This window comes from Nerophis ophidion, linkage group LG05 (genome assembly GCF_033978795.1).
Source record: "Nerophis ophidion isolate RoL-2023_Sa linkage group LG05, RoL_Noph_v1.0, whole genome shotgun sequence".
Taxonomy (NCBI): Eukaryota; Metazoa; Chordata; class Actinopteri; order Syngnathiformes; family Syngnathidae; genus Nerophis; species Nerophis ophidion.
Genome location: NC_084615.1, coordinates 27,751,497 through 27,777,205, shown reverse-complemented (window position 1 = coordinate 27,777,205; position 25,709 = coordinate 27,751,497). Strand labels below are relative to the sequence as shown.

The 25,709-nt window shown below is 40.3% G+C and overlaps 1 protein-coding gene across 2 annotated transcripts in view; it reads left to right on the top strand.

Annotated features, from left to right (window-relative positions):
• meis2b (Meis homeobox 2b) overlaps window positions 1-25,709 on the top strand; it is a 110,378-nt gene that overhangs the window by 44,209 nt on the left and 40,460 nt on the right. For both annotated transcript variants that reach the window (XM_061900419.1, XM_061900418.1), the window contains exon 8: window positions 14,136-14,275. In XM_061900419.1, the coding sequence (XP_061756403.1) occupies window positions 14,136-14,275 (140 nt within the window). The remainder of the gene's footprint in view (window positions 1-14,135; window positions 14,276-25,709) is intronic.

Sequence of the window (25,709 nt, the reverse complement as noted above, 5' to 3'; positions counted from 1 at the left end):
GTATTTTTCGGACTATAATATGCACTTTTAAAATCTTTTCATTTTCTCAAAACTCAACATTGTGCCTTATAACCCGGTGTATCTAACGTACAGAATAATTTTGGTTGTGCTTCCTGACCTCAAAGCTATTTCATTTGGTACATGGTGAAATGACAAGTGTGAACAGTAGATGGTAGTCACACAGAGATTTGTGTAGACTGCAATATGAGTAAATAACACCGACATTTTATATATTCCATTGAAAATATAGAACATTACACACGGCGCTCAAAAAATATCAAAATGTTTTAGTACGACTTTGATAAGCTATGAAGCCGCACCGTTTGATGGATTTTACTATGCTTCAACACACGAGTGTGTGTATAAGGTAAGACGTATTATCTGCCATTTTGTTTTGCAATATCATGCAAAAGAAGTGAAGTGAAGTGAATTATATTTATATAGCGCTTTTCTCTAGCGACTCAAAGCGCTTTACATAGTGAAACCCAATATCTAAGTTACATTTAAACCAGTGTGGGTGGCACTGGGAGCAGGTGGGTAAAGTGTCTTGCCCAAGGACACAACGGCATTGACTAGGATGGCGGAAGCGGGAATCGAACCTGCAACCCTCAAGTTGCTGGCACGGCCGCTCTACCAACCGAGCTAAACCGCTGAAGGTAAGAAACTATTCTTACCTTCAGGTACCTGCTGATCTATATTTGGGATCTGCATAAGTCCTGAAAATAGATAGATAGATTGATAGTACTTTATTGATTCCTTCAGGAGAGTTCCTTCAGGAAAATTAAAATTCCAGCAGCAGTGTACAGAGTTGAGGTCAATTTAAAGAAAAAAGTTAAAAGTAAATAATGGGGGTTTAAATGGAAACAAAATAGAGAAATATTACAAAAAGAATAAAAACAATGGGAATAACAATATAACAGTAAAATAAGAATATAACAAGACAAAGTAGGCAGTAGTGACCATGTTATGAAAACGTATTGCACTGTTAATGTTTTGCATCCCCTGTCATCCTAATACCCCCCGTCCCCCGTCCCAGAGCAGAGTTGTACAGTCTAATGGCATGTGGGACAAAGGAGTTCTTGAGTCTATTAGTCCTGCACTTGGGATGAAGCAGTCTAGCACTGAACAGGCTCCTCTGGCTACTGATAACACTATGCAGAGGGTGATTAACATCATCCAGGATGCTCACTAGTTTGTCCACAGTCCTCTTCCTTGCCACCGTCACCAGTGAGTCCAGTTTCATTCCGATTGTAGAACCGGCCCGCCTGATCAGTTTCTCAAGTCTGGAGCTGTCCTTCTTAGATGTACTGCCCCCCCAGCACACTACCATGTAGAACAGAACACTGGCAACCACAGACTGGTAGTACATCCACAGGAGTTTTCTACAAATGTTGAAGGAGTGCAGTCTCCTGAGGAAGTACAGCCTGCTCTGTCCTTTCTTGTACTGGTGATCCGTGTTAACAGTCCAGTCCAGCTTATTGTCCACCCAAACCCCGAGGTACTTGAATGAGTCCACGGTCTGTACCTCAACTCCCTCGATCACAATAGGTTGTGACCGTGGACTCGACCTCCCAAAGTCAATGACCAGCTCCTTGGTCTTTGTCGGATTGAGCTGCAAGACGTTCGTGTGGCACCAGACAACAAAGTCCCTCACCAGGTTCCGAAACTCCTCCTCTCTGCCGTCCCTGATGCACCCGACGATGGCTGTGTCATCCGCGTACTTCTGGATGTGACACAGCTCTGAGTTGTAGCAGAAGTCAGCGGTGTACAGGGTGAAGAGAAGAGGGGCCAGCACCGTTCCCTGCGGTGCTCCGGTGCTGCTGATCACAGTGTCAGACGTGATGTCCTTCAGTCTGACGTACTGTGGCCTGTCGGTGAGGTAGTTCGAAATCCAGGCAACCAGGCAGGGGTCCACTTGCATTTTGTAGAGCTTGTCCTGAAGGAGGCGGGGCTGGATGGTATTAAAGGCACTCGAGAAGTCCAGGAACAGGATCCTCACAGTGCCATTTCCCTTATCCAGGTGTGAGTGGGCTCGATGCAGCAGGTAAAGGATAGCATCCTCCACACCAACGCCTTCCTGGTACGCAAACTGCAGGCTGTCCTGGGCATGTTGCACCTGTGGTCTGAGGAGGCTGAGAAATAGCCGCTCCAATGTCTTCATTAGATGAGAGGTGAGCGCCACTGGTCTGTAGTCGTTCAGCTCACTGGGGAAGTTCTTTTTGGGAACTGGAACGATGCATGACGTCTTCCAGAGGGTGGGCACTCTTCCCAGCTGCAGGCTGAGGTTGAAGATCCTTTGAAGTGGTTCACCCAGTTCTGCAGCACAGGTCTTCAGGAGTCGGGGGCACAGCTTGTCTGGGCCTGCTGCTTTCCTTGGCTGTAGCTTCCTCAGTTGACCTCTGACCTGGTCCGCAGAGATGACTAATGTCTGCGTATAGGTGGTGGAGGGGGGTGCTGCCATGGCTGGGGGGGAGGTACATTGAGGGGAGCAGAAGAGGGGTTGGCTGTGATGGGAAGTGGGGGCCGGAGAGGACACGGGCTGGTTAAACCGGTTAAAGAAGTTATTCATCTCATTGGCCCTCTCTATTGTCCCCACAACAGCTCTGGTCTTTGTCTTGTGGCCTGTGATGGTTTTCACACCTTCCCAGACCTCCCTCATGTTGTTCTGCTGCAGCTTCTGCTCCAGCTTCTTCCTGTAGCTGTCCTTAGCCTCCCTCACGCGTCGTTTCACCTCACGCTGTGCTGCTCTCATTGCCTCCCTGTCTTCACTCCTGAAGGCAGCTTTCTTCTTGTTGAGGACAGCTTTAACTTCTTGTGTTACCCAGGGTTTACTATTTGGGTAGCACCGAACAGTCTTAGCAGGGCAGATCACGTCCACGCAGAAGTTGAGGTAATCTGTGAGACAGTGAGTCAGCCCATCAATGTCCTCACCCTGTGGAAGCAGCACGTCCCAGTCTGTGGTGTTGTAGCAGTCTCTGAGGGCATCTTCCAATTCAGGGGACCACTTCCTCACATAGCAAGTGTTAACAGGCTGTCTTTGGACAGTGTGCATGTGTCCGCCTTTATAGTCGGTCCCGAAACCATAGTCGATAATCTTCTTCTTTTTCTCTATTTTCTTGTTATGGGACATTCATCCTCCGCTGCTGCCATTTCTAATACAAAGTAGTGCAAAATTCTTACTTATATTTGTCTGTAAACTCACCATTAAAGCACTAAAACATGTAGTGAGTTTACATTATTCACCCAAGGTTACAGTCGGACGGTTTTTCATGGCACACATTTCCAGAGTTGTTGTTGCACTAGTGAGCCATGGATGAGGAGATGCTGCTCCGTTTTTGATTTATGTAAAGTCTGAATGTCATTAAAAAAGTTAGCTCCATCTTATGACATTTCTTCCACTCCCGTCCTTGCACACTCCACCGCTACAACAAAAATGGTGGGGAGAAGACACTGTCGAAGGTGTGCCAAATAAATAACACCGCCCACAAAATGGCGCATCCTGAAGCGAAGCGGCTTGAAGATGATCCGTAAAACATAATCTATGCAACATTTTGACCAAATAACCACCATTAGATGTTATGTACACCGCAAGGAAGTGTTTTACATTCAGAAAAAAATGACCCCTCTCATGCGCCTTTTGTTCGACAATATACTTGAATAGATCCGCTCATCGGCAGTGCGCCTAATAATCCAGTGCGCACTATGGTCCGGAAAAAAACGATATTTGCAGTAGTGTACTTGTAGTTTCTTATAGTTGTAGTATGTACAAGAGTGTTTTTTGTTGTTGTTTGTTTTGTTTTTGTTTACTGTGGTTGTGTACTTGCAGTTTCCTGCAGTTACAGTACTAATCGTGGTAGAATAGAATAGAAAGTACTTTATTGATCCCTGGGGGGAATTCAGCAATGCACTTGTGGTTTCTGTTGTAGTTTTAGTAAAACATTCAATCCAGGAAGATAGAGTTTTTTCAAACACTCGTGAATGTCATTGAAATCGGAGAAAAAGATACAACTTTAAATTTGAAAAAGCAGTAAGTTCTTGTGTGTGTGTGTGTGTCGTCAGGGTGATGTCGTGTGTATGCTTCTTCCAGGGTGGATGTAAACAGTAATCCGTAAATAAAATTTTGTTTACTTTTTATAAAGTGTAACCTCCCATAAGTTATGTGTAATGTTAAGTTTTGTTTTGTGCAACTGTGAAGCCAAGATGCATTGGTATGTATTGTGTGTGTATTGTGTGCGTGCGTGTGTGTGTGTGTGAGAGGGGAGAGTGTCAGGTCAGGTGACAGTTTAACATTATTTTTCTAATCAATCAAAGCAATGTATAACTATTTTATGTTAGTATGCTTGCTAAATTCTTCCCAATCAATAAAGCAATTGTTGATGATAATCTCCATGTCCTTTTTATAGTTTGATAGACAGTACAGGATGCATATTCTATGATAAAGTTGCATAGTTTGATGGTGGCCTCACGGTTCAGCAGAAATCGTAAGTATTAATTGTCAATTAGCCCAAAGATGTCCAAACACGGCCGTTACAAAGTTATCGTGCGCTCCTTCTCTCCCACTCAAACAGAGCCAGGTAAACAATGATCATTTGGATTTTTGGTTGTGACCGTATTTTTCTTGAGTAAAGGTCGCACTTAAAGGTGTCATATGTAATAATGTGGCCAGAAATGGTACTGCAATCACGGTCAAAATTCTGTAGTCCTGACTTAGGTTGCCAAATACACAGCCGAATCCAGCTCGATCGACTGGGCTACTCCAAGGAACTTCAAACTTCCACTGCCTCCTACTAGGGGTTTGCGTTTTGTCAACAACAAATCTCTAACCGGCCCAATTTACACAGAAATTAGGCTATTTTCAGGGTAAAGTATGTCCTGCCTGTGTACAATATCAACACAAATGGTAATCATATGATTATTGTCAGTACTATCAGAAAACAAAGACTAAAACAAACTACAACCAATGCTAGCAATAGTTATACTGGTGAAAATAATTACAGCAGGTTTAACAGCCTGGTGTACGCCCAAAACTAAAGAGGAAACATTTTACCAAGGTATGCATACAAGCTACATGAATGAGGAATCATTTCATTATGTGATTTGCTGTCTCCATTCGTTTCACATTCCCATGATGACAAGTGCGCTAATGTTGAAACCCATTTACTCAGTGTATCAGCATATTGAGAAGGAAATAGGCACTGACACTACCCATATCCACATAGATTTTATTTGTCGACATACAGGCTGACGAACATATATATCCCCCGTTAGCCTATGTGTCGATGTGCCATTGACAGGGCCAGCAAGCTAAGCATTACACTCATGGACGTTCTAATTGGTCAAACGGTAGAGGGCAGGACATCGAAATTAAAAAAATAACAAGATTTTGGGGCTGTAAATCTAATTTTGAAATGAGCATATCCCAGCTGAACTACAGTTATAGAAGTATTCGAAAATAACATGATTTATTAATGCCTTTCGACATATCAGGGCCATTTAATAAATACATCCATCCATTTTCTACCGCTTATTCCCATTTATGGGTCGCGGGGGGCGTTGGCGTTACAATCTGGCGGAAGGCAGGATACACCTTGGACAAGTCGCCACCTCATTGCAGCCATTTAATAAAGTTAAAGCCTATCTAAGCTGCATTCGGGCAGAAGGCAGCGTACACCCTGGACAAGTCGCTATCTCATCACACACTTTTTGACCAAAGAACCATCATTACATGTTATGTAGACCACAAGGAAGGGTTTTAAATGTAGAACTGGGGAGCTTTTCCCTCTGATGCACATGGAAAAATAGGAAATTAAGGACCTGATCTACCTAAGGTTTATGTGTATTAAAACATGCAAACTGGATAGCACACACAAAACTGATCCAACAAAGTTGTGCGCAGAGGATATCGAGGAGTGCAATCAATTTAGCTTGTCTGTATTCATGAATATGCAGAATATATGCTGACTATCACAACGCCCACGAAAGTAGGAGCTGAATATGCAAATATAATTATTCAGCAAGCACAATATGATCTATCAGGTATAAAACTGTTCTCCGGGCGCCATTCTGCATCTTTATTTAGCACGTCTAAAATGTACGTGCAAACTGATATTGATATATGGACTGTCATAAATAACATATGATAGACAAATTGTCTATTCAGCAATATCATTGTATAATTTTTTGGCTGCTGGAGGACTTAAGGGGCGGATTACAACAAAGTCAATTGATGCGTGTTAGCATCAGCTGGCGTTTTTTATGTTTTTTTATTCTTTTTTATTTAGAAGGTATATCATAATAAAATATCTAAAAAAAACATATTGGAATATAAACATTTCAGGTTCACCGCATCACCACAGAGCCAGCTAAAAATAGTTTCTGTTGTCTATAGATTGCAATTCTATGGTGCACAAAATGTAGTACATGTTATAGATGTGTGGTGGCGCTGGTTCAACAACATTGCACACAGACTGAATGACCTGATAACATGAATTTGTAGTAAATGAGTGTCTCCATGGGCATGTAATGCCGGATGTACATGCAAAATCTATTTATCTAAACTAAGGTGATGTGCACCGCTTTTGGACTTTTTATCTATTGTACATGCAGTCTTAGTAGATTACCTGCATCACGCCCATTAACAGTGAGCACAATTTTAATAGTTTGCACCTGCTGTTTAGTATTTATATCTTAGTAGATCAGGCCTAAGGGTACTTTCTTAAAGAGACAAGACCTACAGTATTTGTGTGTCTCATAGAAAAATAATTGCTGTTTTGGTTTTAATGCTAGCTGGTTGGAAGTGGTACAAATACTTATTTCACTTTATCAAATACAAATTAATGTATAACCTTTATTTTATTCGATCAATCAATCAATGTTTATTTATATAGCCCTAAATACCGAGTGTCTCAAAGGGCTGCACAAGCCACAACGACATCCCAGACTCCATATTAGGTCAAGGAAAAACTCCCCCCAATGGGATAATGAGAAACCTTGGAGGGGACCACAGATGTGGGGACCCCCACTGGGTGACCGGTGCAATGGATGTCAAGTGTATCTAACATAATAGTGAGAGTCCAGTCCATAGCCGGGCCAGCAGGAGACCATCCCGAGCGGAGACAGGTCAGTAGCGCAAATAAGTCCCCAGCGCTTCATCCGTTGCCACCGAACCTGTGCGCCCCATCCATGGAGAAAAGGGGGGCTGAGCAGAAAAGAAATGGCAGATCAACTGGTCTAAAAAGGGGGTCTATTTAAAGGCTAGTGTATACAAATGAGTTTTAAGATGAGACATAAATGCTTCTACTGAAGTAGCATATATAACAGTTACCGGGAGGGCATTCCAGAGTACTGGAGCCTGAATAGAAAATGCTCTATAGCCGCAGACTTTTTTGGGGGGCTCTTGGAATCACTAATAAGCAGGACTTCTTTGAACACAGATTTCTTGCCGGGACATATGGTACAATACAATCAGCAAGATAGGATGGAGCTAGACTGTGTAGTATTTTATACGTAAGAAGTAAAATCTTGAAGTCACATCTTAAGTACACAGGAAGCCTGTGCAGGTAAGCCAGTATAGGCATAATATGATGAAAGTTTCTTGTTCTTGTCAAAAGTCTAGCAGCCGCATTTTGTACCAACTGTAATCTTTTAATGCTAGACATAGAGGGACCCAAAAATAAATTGTTACAGTAATTGAGACAAGACGTAACGAATGCATGAATAATGATCTCATCGTCGGTAATGGATCAATTGGAACCAATTTTAGCAATATTACGGAGATGAAAGAAGGCTTATTTAGTAACTCTCTTGATGTTTGACTCAAACGAGAGGGTTGGGTCGAAAATAATACCCATATTCTTTACCAAGTTGCCTTTTTGGATTGTTTGGTTGTCAAATGTTAAGGTGGTATTAATAAATAGGTGTCAGTGTCTAGCAGGACCGATAATCAGCATTTCTGTTTTCTTAGCGTTGAGTTGCAAAAAGTTAGCGGACATCCGTTGTTTAATTTTTTTAAGACACGCCTCTAGCTGACTACAATCCGAAGTGTTGGTCAGCTTTAGGGGCATGTAGAGTTGGGTGTCATCAGCATAACAGTGAAAGCTAACACCGTATTTGCGTATGATGTCACCTAGCGGCAGCATGTAGATGCTGAAGAGTGCAGTGCAAAGAACCGAACCCTTAACATAGTCCGAGGTCACATTATTATGGGAGACGCACTGCATCCGGTCAGTAAGATAGGAGTTATAGCTTAGTCTGACGTACCAACACGTGTTTTTATACGCCCTAATAAAATATTATGATCGAAGGTATCGAAAGCAGCGCTAAGATCAAGAAGCAGCAACATGGATGACGCATCAGAATCCATTGTTAGCAATAGATCAAAAGTCCTTTTTGCGAGGGCTGAGGGAGTGATTTGCCCTGAAACCTCTCTGTTACATACCATACATATATATGTACTTTTCATATATATGTAAACTTACACAATCAGTAGTGTTTGAATACAATACTTCACCGCTGTAGGTCAGAGTTTGTTGGTGCTAGTGATTGTTTATACACTCGTTGAACATTTAATTCAGTCAATCTGAACTTTTCAACATGTTCGAAATAGAGAACTGCAGTAAATATTACGATACGGGTGGATGTTGATTGGCCAAAACCCCATAGTAAAATATAATTATTAGACAGACGTCTGAATACGATGCAGCAACAGAACGTATTAATACATTTGTACAATAGTACCGTATTTTCCAGACTATAAGGCACACTTAAAAAACTTTTTTTTCTTCAAAACTCGACAGTGCGCCTTATAACCCGTTGCGCCTAATGTACGGAATAATTCTGGTTTTGCTTACCAACCTCGAAGCAATTTTATTTGGTACATGGTGTACATAAGTGTGACCAGTAGATGGCAGTCAAACATAATAGATACGTTTAGACTGCAATATGATGACAATATGACTAAATAAACAACACCAACATAGAACATTACACACGGCGCTCAAAAATATATCAAAATGTTTGAGTATGACTTTGATAAGCTATGAAGCCGCACCGCTTGATGGATTGTCGACACATTAAACATACAAGTATTATTATGGTGCGTGTATAAGGTAAGACATATTATTTGGCGTTTTGTTTCGCAATATTATGCAATGGCAACTTTTCTTACCTTCTAGTACCTAATGTTGGGATCTGCATAAATCCTGAAAATTTGCGCGCGTCGGCCTTTGTAGTTTCTGTACCGTTGTCAATAAGCTTTATTATTTTTCTCTATCTTCTTGTTATGTGACATTCATCCTCCGCTGTTGCCATTTCTAATATAAAGTAGTGTAAAGTTCTTACTTTTATCCATCAGTAAACTCGCCATGAAAGCGCTAAAACATACAGGTGTAGTGAGTTTACATTATTAACCCAAGGAACTTTAGTTATTAGAGAGTTCTGGTCAGAGGGTTTTTAACCGGACACATTTGGATGAGGATGAGGAGATGCTGCTCTGTTATTGATTTAAATAAAATCTGGATGTCATTAAAACAGTAAGCTCTATCTTTTGACACTTCTTCCACTCTTATACGTACACACAACACCGCTACAACAAAGACGACGGAGAAAAGACCGCCCACAAAACGGCACATCCTAAAGAGAAGCTCAGAAAGCTACTTGAAAATGATCTGTAAAACATAATTTATGCAACATTTTGACCAAATAAACCACCATTACATTGTATGTAGACCACAAGGATGTGTTTTCAATGTAGAAAATAATACAATAATCAAATCACTCTTAATGCGCCCTATAATCCGGTGCACCTTAATTAAGCCATGGAAACTACGTATTACTGTCTGTGTAAACACAAATATTAAAAATATTGTAATATAGCTAATTTGATTATGAAGGAGTAAATGGAGGAATTGGCCATTAAAAGTGTGGTATTTTTCTAATAAATCAATAAAAATGGTTAATATTCCAAAATAATACAGTTAAAATTTTCTTAATATCCATCCATCCATTTTCTACCGCTTGTCCCCTTTAGGGTCGCGGGGGGTGCTGGAGTCTATTTCAGCTGCATTCAGGCAGAAGGCGGGTACACCCTGGACAAGTCGCCACCTCATCACAGGGCCAACACAGATAGACAGACAACATTGACACTCACACACGAGGGCCAATTTAGTGTTGCCAATCAACCTATCCTCAGGTGCATGTTTTTGGCGGTGGGAGGAAGTCGGAGTACCCGGAGGGAACCCACGGAGTCACAGGGAGAACATGCAAACTCCACACAGAAAGATCTCAGGACTACTCAGGACCTTCGTATTGTGAGGCACATGCACTAACTCCTGTTCCACCGTTCTTAATCTATTCAATAAATTCAAGCTAGGAAAAAAAAGATTATCTTTCAGCCTCAAAATTGCTATGGAAAGTTTGATGTATCGTTTTGGTCACAATCGCAACAATGCTGGTAAACAAATGTTAGTGTTTCAGGGATTTTTATGAACATATGTTGTTTGTTTGATTCAAAGTACATTGGTTCTGCACTAAAAAGTCTAAAGTATCTATTTTCCATAAACAATGTAACATACAAAACACCACAAATTGTACAAAAAATCATCACTTGTATATTCTATGTGTTACATCCAACTTTCGCTTGACTTTAATTTGCTGTGTGTTCTTATATAAATGTTCACACAGAAGCAATGTAAGTAAAAAAAAAAAAAAAATCTCTAAAAGTTCTATTAAAAGGTTTTGGACCAGAGATCAGCAACTACAACAATTCTAATGAAACCAGGTGACAACAAAGAGTGAAAAATAAAGCACAAGAGACATGTCATCAGGATAACACCCATAAAACTCCCACAGCCCCCCCCCACCACACACACACACACACACACACACACACACACACACACACATATACACACACACACACACACACCCTTTTTAATGTCAATATTCATAACCTGAAATATTTATTCATGAATATGGCTCACAGAGATGCGCTTGATTGATGCATCCCTAAAAACAAAAAGACATGCTCGGGCAAATCTTAAGAAAAGTAGGGTTTCTGTCCCGCCTGAGGGGAGGAGTCTCTCAGATGCATTATTCACATGCCCTGCAGGCAGGCTTTCAAGGCTTCTCTGCCCCGAGGGCAAGAAAAAATAACCACCACTCTTAAAAGTAAATCATCTTGGCTGATGCACAATTAATGGCAGAGAGGAGTGGAGTGGCCCTCGCGCTGCGAGACGGAGCGTTAGCAAGTATCTCTGCTTAAAAGGAAGCCTACCGGTTTGATCCGTGTCAACTTTCTTCTTAAATCAAACACCAATGCTTCTAATGTGCCACGCAGACCATCCCATGCAGGCCTTGTATGTGATTTGGAGGGTTGGGGCTTTGGAGTTCCGTTGTACAATGGTGCGCCATAATTACGGTTCAGTATGACCCCCGTTTTTAAGGTCACGGTTTTGTTCGTGACTCTTGCTGGTCAAAGAAAGAAATTTACTGTTTTGGTTTACTATATTATATGACACCATAAACACTTCCTGTCCATCACTTTTAATATCTGCTTTGTTGGGGACTAGGGTATATCGGTATTAGTATAGAACCGCGATACTAATGAATCATATTCGGTACTCTGAAAAGTACCGATCTACACCTACCATCCACTGTAATGATACCAAGTACAGGAGTGTACCTAATCGATAATACTACGATTCCTTTGTTTTTTGTCATCACATCTTCTTTCATTTTTTTAAATACATATTTTTTCACTATATGTCATTGATTTTTTTCATTTTGACAGAAAAAATATATAAACTGCTTGAAATTGCATACCTTTTAAACTTTAATAATATCCAATATTGCAACAAATATTACATCATATAATACTTTCCAAACATTTTCTGTCTAAATAAAAATGAATACACATATTTAACTTTACAGCAAACCACCCATCAAATTGATAAAAATGACAATACGTTTTACCTTGTTTTTCACAACATATTTCTATAAATGGAAACAAAACTACAGTTTTTTGCGTTAAAATTCTGTTGACCGAGGTGCCAAATTTTTACTGTAAAATCTTGTTTTCAATGGTATATTATTGTAAATGGAAAGACGGTACATTTGTTTTTATGTAGAAAAACTGGCAGTTAAGTTGCCAGAATAAAAAAAATAATTTGTTCTGTTTTTCCAATAGCAATATGATGTTGTAAAAACCAATGTAAATGTAACCCAAAAATTCTGGCAACTAAGCTGCCAGCTTTTTCTGTAAACCCCCCGCCCCCAAAAACAAACATACCAGAAAACAAACAAACATTGGTATTGTCTTTCCATTTACCGTAACATGTTATAAAAAACGGAAAACAACACTAATTTTTACAGTAAAATTTTGGAAATGTGACGTTTTTACTCTAACATCGACATCCATCCATTTTCAACCACTTATTCCCTTTGGGGTGGCGGGGGGCACTGGTGCCTATCTCAGCTACTATTGGGCGGAAGGCGGTGTACACCCTGGACAAGTCGCCACCTCATCGCAGGGCCAACATCTGTCTAACATCAACATTCTACTTAAAACAATTGATGTAATTAATAATGAAATCCAGAGGCAAATTCATACGTTATTCACTGTTACAAGCGGCCCTCTGATGGCAGCCATAACTGCCATGTGGCCCTCAATGAAAACGAGTTTGACGTCCCTGTATTATAGTGTCAGTATTCTAAGTGAACATAAATGTTGCTGGCTAAAAAGTGTTACTTTCTAGGGGTGTCAGGATTTTTAAAAGGACGTTTATTAGACTTCATGCTTACTAGCTGCGCATTGATGACTGCAGCCAAAGAAACAGTCGATTTTGGAAAGGTTTTATTAGAATTTGTAAACCAAATATATAGCAGTAATTGGTTTCAATCGAGAATCATTTGTAATTGAGAATTAATTCCGAATCGAATCGGCATCTCAAGAATCGGAATTATATTGAAACGTGAGTTGTAAGCCTCACATCACTGATAATTTGTCTTTTTTAAAGTCCCACAAGCAATGATAATGGCTGACTGCCCACGTTTTTCTTAATATCCAAATGCACCTAAATAACTGACAGACGTCTCCCATTAGAACAACATTTATTCCTGTCGTTTAAGTTATTTATTTTTTGACTACATCAGATTTTGAGATTGAAATTTATCAGATGCATTTACATGTTGTTGTGTTTATTACTATTTAACCTCAGGTTCTGTTTATTGTCACATGTAGTTTTGCATTTTTCTTTTTGATTACATTTTGGGTTATTCTTTTTTTTTAGCCCCGTTTTCAGTATTGAGCTAAAAATGTAAGTAGTGTTGAGTACTATTTGAGTATGGTTACAACTATTGTGTCAAGTAAAGTTCATGGATGAATGCACTTTTGTTTGAACGTTGGTTATTTCACTCCCAATGTAATTTCTTCTTGTCAAGTGAATGACTCACATTTTGTTATTAGTGCTCGCACTTACTGAGCTCTCGACAACCCTCCTCCAAAGTCAGAAAGAGTTTTGATTATGACTCTCACCCAGTGTACCATTCCTGCCAGTTGAGTAGGTATGTCAAGACTAAATTAAAAACCTCTGAGCTTCAGGGTAGAATTTCCTGTTTTTATTGTTTTTTTGTGTTTACTTACCCCATAAGAACCTTACCTTGCTTTTTCAGTACAACCTCACATGTGTAACTGGGTACAATTATTTTTTTTATTTTGACATTGTTTTATCACATTGGGAATATGACATATTTTAGCCTAGAAGTTGTGTTTATTTGCTCTTCTTCCACTCCCTCAGCAACCAAATGGGCTTTGATAGGTTATTTTTTTTTTTCCAACAATGGGAAAGCAGCGTTATGTTTCATTGCCTGCAGATACTTTTGGATTCAATGCTGATCCATTTTCTTCTGTTGAGCGCCAGAAGCGCATCCAAGTGCAAAAATTAAATCTTGTTGAATATTGATCATTGGTCAGGTTTCACTTGACTAATTTACACCTTTCAAAACTCATATGAAGTTTGAAAGAGAACGTCTGCGTGGCTGAGTCATCATGATTTAACCAAGCCTACTGTACAATGTCATCAATGCTCGAAAGTTAACGCTATCTTTTGTGATGTTCCTTCTTTTGTTTGGTATCCTAGGAGACGGCCTGGACAACAGCTTAGCGTCACCAGGCACAGGAGATGAAGATGACCAGGACAAGAAGAGGCAGAAAAAAAGAGGCATCTTCCCCAAAGTGGCTACAAACATAATGAGGGCATGGCTATTTCAGCACCTTACGGTAAGAGAACCCACCTGAATTTGGTTTGGCAGAGTCTACCTGAAAACTCTTGTTAGAAATAATCACCCTTGGACCAGGAGGAAGCATAGCCGATGTTTGCAGATTTATACCATTTTGAATAACTCAATTGAACACTGAGAGTGTTCAGGTGAAAGGCTCAAAGTTGTAGGTCAATTTAACTGAAACAACAATAACCTATTGTATGTCTTTCATTGTCGTAAATAAAGTCAACAGAAATATTAAATAGATAAATATATTTCTTTGAGTGAGAAAAAAATCCACTGGAGGCACGATAGTCTGCTTGATTAAACTTTGTCAAGTATGAATGTACTGTTTATCTACAAGAATTTAAAAAACATATTCAAAATAGTTCACTGCGTTGCACAAAGTTTCTTTTTGAATAACGAATCTATTAATCCAGTGGTTCTCAACCTTTTTTCAGTGATGTACCCCCTGTGAACATTTTTTTAATTCAAGTACCCCCTAATCTAGTGGTTCTTAACCTGGGTTCGATTGAACCCCAGGGGTTCGGTGAGCCGGCCTCAGGGGTTTGGCGGAGGTCAAAACACACCCGACTCATCGTGTCAATAAAAACTTCTCCCTATCGGCGTATTATGGATACAGCAACAGCAGAAGTAACACTGATTTGCAGGTGTGTTGTGTGTTGTGTTGTTGTGAGTTGATGCACTGTGTTGGTTTTGTTCTTTGAACAAGGTGATGTTCATACACAGTTCATTTTGTGCACCAGTAAAAAAACATGGTAACACTTTAGTATGGGAACATATTCACCATTAATTAGTGGCTTATTAACATGCAAATTAGTAACATATTGGCTCGTAACTAGTCATCATTAAGTACTTATTAATGCCTTATTTGGCATGGCCTCATCATAACCCTAACCCTCTAGCCCTAAACCAAATAACTCTAAATTAAGTCTTTGTTACTTAGAATATGTTCTCCTAGTGTCCAAAAGCCTTTAAAAATTTTCTTTGTTACTTCTCCATACTAAAGTGTTACCAAAAGCATATAACTTTGTCTTGAATTTGAAAAAAAAACATTTTATTTTTTACTAAGCAGGGTTCGATGAATGCGCATATGAAACTAATGGGGTTCTGTACCTCCAACAAGGTTAAAAACCACTGCCCTAATCAGAGCAAAGCATTTTTAGTTGAAAAAAAAAGATAAAATACAGCACTATGTCATCAGTTTCTGATTTATTAAATTGTATAACAGTGCAAAATATTGCTCATTTGTCGTGGTCTTTCTTGAACTATTTGGGAAAAAAATATATAAAAATAACTAAAAACTTGGTAACAAAAAAACAAGGGATTCAATTATAAATAAAGATTTCTACACATAAAAGTAATCATCAACTTAAAGTGCCCTCTTTGGGGATTTTAAAAGAGATCCATCTGGATTCATGAACTTAAATCGTAAACATTTCTTCACAAAAAAAGAAATCTTTAACATCAATATTTATGGAACATGTCCACAAAAAATCTAGCTGTCAACACTGAATATTGCATTGTTGCATTTCTTTTCACAGCTTATGAACTTAAATTCATATTTTGTCGAAGTATTATTCAATAAAATATTTAGAAAGGATTTTTTAATTGTTGTTATTTTTAGAATATTTTTTAAAAATCTCACGTACCCCTTGGCGTACCTTTAAGTACCCCCAGGGGTACGCCTAGCCCCATTTGAGAACCACTGTATTATCCATTCAGTCTATGCAATACATTGACATTGACTGTATTTTACTTGGTAGTTTCAAAGTACTAGTAACCTAGCAGGCACAAGACATTAAAACAACGTTGAAAACTTGTTGAATTAAGTCCTGACATTGAGAAACTCAAAGCTAACGTTGAAACAAAATTATTTTTGACTGCGTTTATTCAATGTCAGGTTGTGACATTGATTTGATCATTGAAATTTGGTCCTTGTCCAACCAGTATTCCACCACACAAAAACATGAAACAACATACTTTTTAACAATGTTTATTCAATGTCAGGTTGTGACGTTGATTTAACCATCGAAATGTTGTCATTTTCCATCTAATATTCTACAACACAAATAGAATGTTGGAACAACATGTATTTTTTAACAATGTTTATTCAATGTCAGGTTGTGATGTTGAATTGACCATTGAAATGTGTTCATTGTCCAACCAATAACTTAAATCTAACGTTTGACATCAACATTGTTGTTTCAAAGTCAGTTTTAAAAGACATGTACTTTATTGATTCCTTCAGGGGAGTTCCTTCAGGAAAATTAAAATTAATCAATGTTGTATCAAAGTTTTGTGCCTGCTGGGAAAAGCATTGTACAAACATGTTGTAGGATTCAAATTCCAAATGAGCTAATATTTGCAAAAAAAAACGTTTTCCAGTTCTAGTGATAAGTATCTTCTCTTAGGAGTCTATTCAATTGAATATAGGTTGAAAAGGATTTGCAAATCATTGTATTTGGTTTTTATTTAGGATTAATATAACGTGGCAACTTCACTGGTTTTGGGTTTTGCAGACACTAGGAGCAGTCAGTGATTTTACTTAGCTTGACAAGCTGAAATGATCAAAATCACCCCCTAGTGTTCAGGAAACACAGTATTTTTCTAAGAATGGAGTTAGAGATGTAATGCATGTGAAGTGTACTTTACATAGAAGTGTGACAAATGGAGAGAACAAACCATTAGTGCGTTATTTCAACTGTTTTAGTGCATGAAAATGTTGTCAGTGGCATGATTGACACATACTGCTAGTGCAGCATTAGCACTTATTTTGACTCCGGGGGCCAAATTTAGAGAGAAAAAATGTGTCTGGGATATCCGGTATATCTATTTTTAGGAACACTAATACAAAGCCTCACAATAATGTCTGATTGAATGCTAAAAACTTTATGACAGACTGCCTGAGGAAAAACTGAACAGAATTAATTTTTTTTTTTACTGAATAAGACACCCAGAATGTACACGAAAATAAAGAATGTGGGGTTTACAAAATTTAAAAAATGATAAAGCACTGAATATTGACAACATATGAACGTCACACCCCCGCTCGATCGACATATTTTACAATCATGCTGTCCGTCCCTGACACCCACATTTCAGGCTAGTCGCTCTGGAAACACTCTGTGGAAACGCTTCCCACCCACACTGCTTGGTGCCTCGTCTGAGCTGCTGTGACTTAAATTACCACAGTAACTAGTACATCATGCAAAAGCCCAGATTCCAACCATTAAAATATAGTTCAAGACTTGCGGTCATTTGTAAACATCACTGCACATTAAAATGGCAGCTACAGTTACATCTTAAAGATCTAAAATAATAATTTGGGAAGGTCCGGCCGTCCAGATTGAAAAGTTTAACGGGCCTTAATTTGCCCAGGTCTGCGCGAGTGCCACCCTGCGCACAAAATGTTAAAATTTGGGTTGACTTGTTAAATTCAGTTAGAGATGGGATCCCACAAGCAGAGTGTAGGCAGGAGTGCAGTTATAAAGTCTTGAAAAAATACTGATGCGAAAGCAACACAAAACAAAGGGGTGCACTTGTTTTAAGTAGACTGTTGATTTTACAGTAAAAACTTTACATTTACCGACATTTACTGTAAAATATAGCGTTTTGTTGTTTTTTTAATACATTTTTTGGTAAATTTTTAAAAAACACTGTTTTGTTTTTTTACGGAAAAAACTGGCAGCTTGGTTGCCAGAATATTACTATTAAATTCACATAGTTTTTTACAACATTATATTGTTAATGGCAAAACAGTACAAGTTTTTTTTTTTTTTTATACTGGCAACTTCTACCGTAAAAAAAAAAGTACCGTCTTTCCATTTAAAGTAATACACTGTTCAAAACAACAACCGTAGATTTTCCAGTCAAAAAATAGCATCTCAGAAACAGAACTTGTACGCAAAAAAAAAGTAGTATCTTTTTTCAATCTACAGTAGTATCCTGTAAAGAACAACATATAATTTATTGTCATTTTTATTAATTTGATGGGTAGTTTGCTGTAAAGTTTAGTATTTTTATTTAGACAAAAACATGTTTGGAAAGAATGATCATATACTGTAATATTTGTTGCAATATTGGATACTATTCAGGTTTAAAAGGTAAGCAATTTCAAGCAGTACATATGTTTTCTTTCGAAATGAAAGAAATCAATGACATTTAGTGAGAAAATATAAAGTACTATATTGAGACATCATTTCCAGGTGTTTGCGGGCCAGATAAAATGATGTCATGGGCAAAATCTGGCCCCCGGGTTCCTTGAGTTTAAAACCTGTGCGCTAAACAAATGCAGTCTGGCCTTTGGCTTGCAATAGTGTCAAGAAAAATCCAGAGCTTGAAATCCCTTATTTGTGGTTAAAGTCTCCTATTTGAGAATACTTGTTCATAAACAAAGACAAGTGAATACGATGCATGTATGCATGAATTGTTCAGTAGAGGTACAGAACATGAATACAAACCAACAATATTAATACTGTAATTTCAAATTCTTATTATTGCACTTGTCTGCATAGTTGCACTTAACTATAAAGAAACCTTGTCAACTCTTATGTTTCATTTCAAATAGTTATTGTATTCCTATTTCTTATTGAGGAATTCCATTTACTGGAGAATTACCTGCCAGAAGTTTTCCATTTAAAGGTTATTACATAAAAACTAAATATATATATATATATATATAAAGAGACAAGCGGTAGAAAATGGATGGATAGATGGATGGATAGATGGATGGATAGATTGATGGATAGATGGATGGATAGATGGATGGATAGATGGATGGATAGATGGATGGATGGATGTGTGTATATGTATATATATATATATATATATATATATATATATATATATATATATATATATATATATATATCTCCATCCATCCATTCTCTACCGATTGTCCCTTTTTGGGGTCGCGGGCGGTCGCTGGAGCCTATCTCAGCTGCATTCAGGCGGAAGGCGGTGTACACCCTGGACAAGTCGCCCCCTCATCGCAGGGCCAACACAGATAGACGGACAACATTCCCACTCACGTTCACACACTAGGGCCAATTTATTGTTGCCAATATACCTATCCCCAGGTGCATGTTTTTGGCGGTAGGAGGAAGCCGGAGCACCCGGAGGGAACCCACGCAGTCACAGGGAGAAATATGTGAGGCACATGCACTAACCCCTGTCCACCGTGCTGCCCTATATATATATATGTATATATATATATTTATATATATATATATATATAATATACATACCATATTTCCTTGAATTGTCGCTGGGGCGCTAATTAATTTAAAACCTCTTCTCACTCCTGCGCTCACCAAAGGCATGCGGTAAAAGTAGGCATGCGCTAATTATTCTAAAACCTCTTTTCACTCCAGCACTTACCAAAGATATGCAGTAAAAATTTGAGTGTGATGTAAGCTTGGACCTTAAATCCTACTGAATAGCTCTTAATCTTCTTCTTTTTATGCAATTTCAAATTACCGGTATTGAAATCAGCCTCCTCCATTTTGAAAATGATGACAGAGGGAGTGTCACGAGTTTGACCAGGCGGTAATACTAAGCATGCGCTAATTATTTTGGGAAGCGAGTTTGACCCGGCAGTAATTCAAGACAGGCGGATACTATATGCCCTGCGGCAATTCAAGGAAATATGGTATATATATATATATATATATATATATATATATATATATATATATATATATATATATATATATATATATATATATATATATATATATATATATATATATATATATATGTATGTATATATACATGTATATATGAATATATATAGGTATATTTACATATGAATATATGTATGTATATATGTATGTGTATATATATATACATATATATATATATATATATATATATATATATATAGGTATATTTACATATGAATATATGTATGTATATATGTATGTGTATATATATATATATATATATATATATATATATATATATATATATATATATATATATATATATATATGTATATGTATATATGTGTGTGTTTATATATGGTATATATGTGTGTGTTTATATGTAAATATATATGTAGAATCGCTGATGATGTGTCCAGTTTGCACCATGAGGGGTATTATAGTACTAAGCCAGTATGGCATCGCCATTGACTTTCAGGAAGAGGCTGGATGACAACTCCGAAAGTGTAGTGATAATTGGAGAGACAGTTGATAGCCCGTAAAGACGGCAACCTGGGCAGGGAGGGGTAGCATCCCAAGCTGCAGCGCTCGCAAGGGAGCACCCATACAACGCTACGAAAAACCCTAAAGAGATATACCCCCAGGAGCGCCCTAGAAGGGGGGAGAATGAGCCCCCCGAACGGACAGATTTTCTGGTAATGACCCCTGCGAATGGAAAATTGACTACGAGTGCAGTCTACAAATGTGGCAAGGTCTGCAAAAACTAGACTAGTCTAAAGATACATCAGACCAAGATGGGCTGCCTAAGGAAACCCGTGGCGCTATGCACAGTGCCAGTACCCTGTACGGCACCTGATGAGACGGAGGAAGATCCAGGCCTGGACACTCTCCGCGGTACCCAGAACCTGCAGACCGTCAGAGCATCGTCGGATATTGTGGCCCGCTGCCAACAAGGAGTCAGAGTGGAAACAGTTTGATGAAGATGTCAATACAGCCCTGAAAGCAACAGCCAAGGGTAATGTGGACAAGAGGCTCAAGACAATGACCACGTTCATAATTAGCATTGCATCAGACATGTTTGGCATCAAGGAACAACGAGCCACCAAGACTACAATTGCAGCACCAATTCCAAACCGGCGAGAAACCAAGATTTCCCAACTCAGACTTGCAAGGTACCCAGGAGCCAGTACAGGAATGAGAAGGCAGCCTTGGCAGAACTAAAGGGTGTGGTAAGGAATAGGTTACTCACCCTGCGACGTGCCGAGTGGCACAGGAAGAGAGGCAAGGAAAGGGCTCGCAAGCGCAGTGCCTTCATTGCAAATCCATTTGGATTCACAAAGAAGCTGCTGGGAGAGAAACGCAGTGGTCAATTCTCATGTCCCGAGGAGGAAATCAACCTCCACATCAAGAACACCTACAGAAACGACATGAAAGAGCAAGACCTTGGCCACTGTGCAGCCCTCATATGCCCACCAGAACCCTGCACCCTGTTTGACATCAGTGAACCAACCCTGAAGGAAGTTATAGAGGTAATTAAACCTGCCAGAACAGCATCAGCAGCAGGCCCAAGTGGAGTTCCGTACAAGGTCTTCAAACAGTGTCCCCGCCTGTTGGAGCGTCGTTGGGAGATCTTCCGGGTGATCTGGAAAAGAGGGAAAGTACCTCAGCAGTGGACGTACGCATAGGGAGTATGGATTCCCAAGGAGGAAAACGCAAGGAACATCGAGCAGTTCAGGACAATCTCCCTCCTCAGTGTTGAGTGCAAGACCTTCTTCAAGATCGTTTCCAATCGTCTAATGGGATTTCTCCTGAAGAACACCTATATTGACACCTCGGTGCAGAAGGGAGGAGTTCCAGGGTGCATCAAACACACTGGCGTGGTAACACAGCTGATCCGTGAGGCACGAGAGAGCAGAGGTGATTTGACAGTACTGTGGCTGGACCTCGCCAATGCTTATGGATCAATTCCACACAAGTTGGTGGAATTGTTTCTGAGCAGATACCATGTTCTAGAGAAGATTCGCAATCTCATCCTCGACTATTAAAACAACTTTGGTCTGAGGGTGTCCCCTGGCACTTCAACATCAGATTGGCATTGTCTGGAGAAAGGCATCATCACAGACTGTACAATCTCTGTGTCCCTGATTGCACTGGCCAAGAAAATGCTCGTGAAGTCAGCGGAAGTAGAGTGCAGAGGTCCTTTGTCCAAATCCTGCACCGGGCAACCTCTGATTCATGGATGATCTCACGGTAACCTCAACATCAGTGTCTGGATGTAGATGGCTCCTTCAAGGCCTTGATCTACTCATTAGTTGAGCAAGAATGAGTTTCAAGCCCTCTAAGTCCAGGTCCTTGGTCTAGAGGAAAGGTAAAGTATCCGACCACTTTCGCTTCAGTCTGGCAGACCCCCAAATTCAATCTGTGTCAGAAAAGCCAGTGAAGACCCTGGGCAAGCTCTTCACTAGTAATCTGAAGGATACCGCTGCACGTCAAGATACCAGCAATAATCTCAACATGTGGCTCTCAGCTGTGGACAAGTCAGGATTTCCAGGGAAGTTCAAGGCCTGGATATATCAGCACGGCATCCTGCCCCGTCTCCTCTGGCCGCTGCTGATGTACGAATTCCCAATGACCATCGTGGAGGGATTTGAGAGGAAGTTCAGCTCGTCCTTGCGCAGGTGGCTGGGTCTGCCACGGAGCCTAAGACGCATTGCTTTGTTAGGGCAAAACACCAAGCTGCAGCTTCCTTTCAGTTGTCTGGCAGAGTTCAAGGTTTCCCAGGCCAGAGAAGTCCTGCTCTACAGAGATTCAGCTGATGGGAAAGTATCTTCAGCAGGTGTGGAGGTCAGAACAGGAAAGAAGTGGCGTGCCCAGGATGCAGTGGAGTAGGCAGAGGCGAGGTTGGGGCACAGCACCATGGTGGGAACCGTAGCTACTGGTCGGGCTGGGCTGGGTAGCAACACCAAACCAAGCTACAGCAGAGCCAGAGGAAAGGAAAAGCGAAGGCTTGTCCAAGAGGTGGTTCGCGCCGAGGTGGAAGAGGCTCGCTTCAGCAGAGTGGGGGGAATGAGCAAGCAGGGGGCTTGGACCGAGTAGGAGCACATAACAGGTCGTAAGATCACCTGAACCGAACTCTGGAAAGCGGAGCAACACCAGTTTAAGTTCTTGGTCCAGTCAGTTTATGATGTCCTCCCAAGCCCTGCTAACCTATTCACCTGGGGCCTGATAGACACACCTGTGTGCTAGCTCTGTTGCTCAAAGGCATTGGGAGATGGCAGGTATCAGTGGCGCCATAATCAGGTCCTGCGGGGAGTAGCAGACACTATCTGCACTGGCATCAACACCAGTAAGCGGCAACACCCAACCAAGAGCACAATTGCCTTTGTCCGAGCAGGAGAGAAACCCCAACCCTCCAAGAAGACCCAGGGGTCCTGCTAACAACAGCATGGGACTGGCAGCTCTTGGTTGATCTAGGAAGGCAGTTGCGATTCCAAGACAACATGGTCTTAATGTCTGGAACCAGCAAGCAGGTGGTGCTCCTTGAGCTAACTGTCCCCTGGGAGGACAGAATGGAGGAAGCTCAGGAAAGGAAGAGGGCGAAATATGCAAATCTTGTGGCTGACTTCCGGAGGAACGGGTGGAAGGCCCGCTGCGAGCCTATTGAGGTGGGCTGCAGGGGTTTTGCAGGCAAGTCCTTACACCGGGTCCTGGGACTCCTTGGGATTTTTGGACTGCACAGGCCAAGAGACTTAAAAAACATCTTGGAAGCGTCTGAAAAGGCTTCACGTTGGCTCTGGTTGAGGAGGGGGGACGCGTGGCGTAGTGAGCTACCGGGACACAAGTCGAGGGACTGATCATCCTCGGCGGGGTCGCCCGGGTGAGGGTGTTTGATTAAGACCCGGGAGAATCACTGATGCTATGTCCAGGTTGCACCATGAGGTGTATCATAGTACTATATATATATATATATATATATATCCTGATGATTGAGGGGACCCCTCATGAAACAGTTCTGTAGAGATGAAGTAGTCTTGTGATTTTTCCCACACCTACATATATATATATATATATATGTAGGTGTGGGAAAAAATCACAAGACTACTTCATCTCTACAGATCTGTTTCATGAGGGGTTCCCTCAATCATCAGGAGATTTTAATGGAAGCATTCACATACAATGGTTTATATAGAGCACAGAGTGGGTGGGTACAAGCAGGCGTAGGGTGTGGTGATTGGCTCATGTGTTACCTAGGAGGTGTTTCCGCCTGTGGCGGCATGTTGAAATGATTTCACTGCGCTTGTTGAGGGATGATAGCTCTGGATGATATATAATAAAAAGTTTCTCTTTCAAGCATAAGTTGCATCTTTTATTACCACTGTTGTAAGGTGTGCTGGATGCAAGAATTTGCCATGTTATTGAATATTCAACATTATTGTCTTTGAGGTTCCAAATGTGTTTGCTGAGTTCGGTAGAATTCTGCAAAGTCTGGTTTCTAAAGGAGGCGTTGTGATTATTCCATCTTGTTTTGAACGCTCCTTCGGTTAATCCTACGTACGTGTCGGATGTGTTAATGTCCTTGCGTATTACCTTTGCTTGGTAAACGACTGATGTCTGTAAGCACCCGCCGTTGAGAGGGCAATCAGGTTTCTTGCGACAGTTACATTCATTATTGGTTTCAGAGTCGTTTAGTCTGGGGGTAGGCAGTCCTTTTGCAATTGCTTTGTTGTGGTTTGAAATGATTTGTTGCATGTTATTCATACAGCTGTAGCTCAATTTAATGTTGTTCTTGTTGAATATTTTTCTTAGGGTGTTGCCTTTGGGGAAGTGTTTGTCGATCAGAGTGAGGAACTTGTGGCCGATGTTGGTTGAGACGTCTTTGCTGAATGGCGGATTGTACCAGATGATGTTGTTTTGTTTTCTGCTCTTTTTTGGTTGGTTTCCTGGGGTGGGTTCATAGGTGAGGGTGAAGTTGTATCCGCTTTCATCAAGTGCTTTCTGGTACGGGGGGGTTGCTTGGTCGAATTCAGCTTTGCTGGATGACAGCATCGATAGCCTTTTATTAATTCCGGTAGGTATTCTTTTCGTGGTGGTGGGTGGGTGGTTGCTGTCATGGTGCACGTATTGGAGTGTTGTGTTGGGTTTCGTGAATGGTTGGTAGCTGTTATTTCTCAGGTTGAAAGTGACGTCGAGGAAGTTGACGGTTTGCTTGTTGGCTTCAATCGTGTATGTAACTGTCGCAAGAAACCTGATTGCCCTCTCAACGGCGGGTGCTTACAGACATCAGTCGTTTACCAAGCAAAGGTAATACGCAAGGACATTAACACATCCGACACGTACGTAGGATTAACCGAAGGAGCGTTCAAAACAAGATGGAATAATCACAACGCCTCCTTTAGAAACCAGACTTTGCAGAATTCTACCGAACTCAGCAAACACATTTGGAACCTCAAAGACAATAATGTTGAATATTCAATAACATGGCAAATTCTTGCATCCAGCACACCTTACAACAGTGGTAATAAAAGATGCAACTTATGCTTGAAAGAGAAACTGTTTGTTATATATCATCCAGAGCTATCATCCCTCAACAAGCGCAGTGAAATCATTTCAACATGCCGCCACAGGCGGAAACACCTCCTAGGTAACACATGAGCCAATCACCACACCCTACGCCTGCTTGTACCCACCCACTCTGTGCTCTATATAAACCATTGTATGTGAATGCTTCCATTAAAATCTCCTGATGATTGAGGGAACCCCTCATGA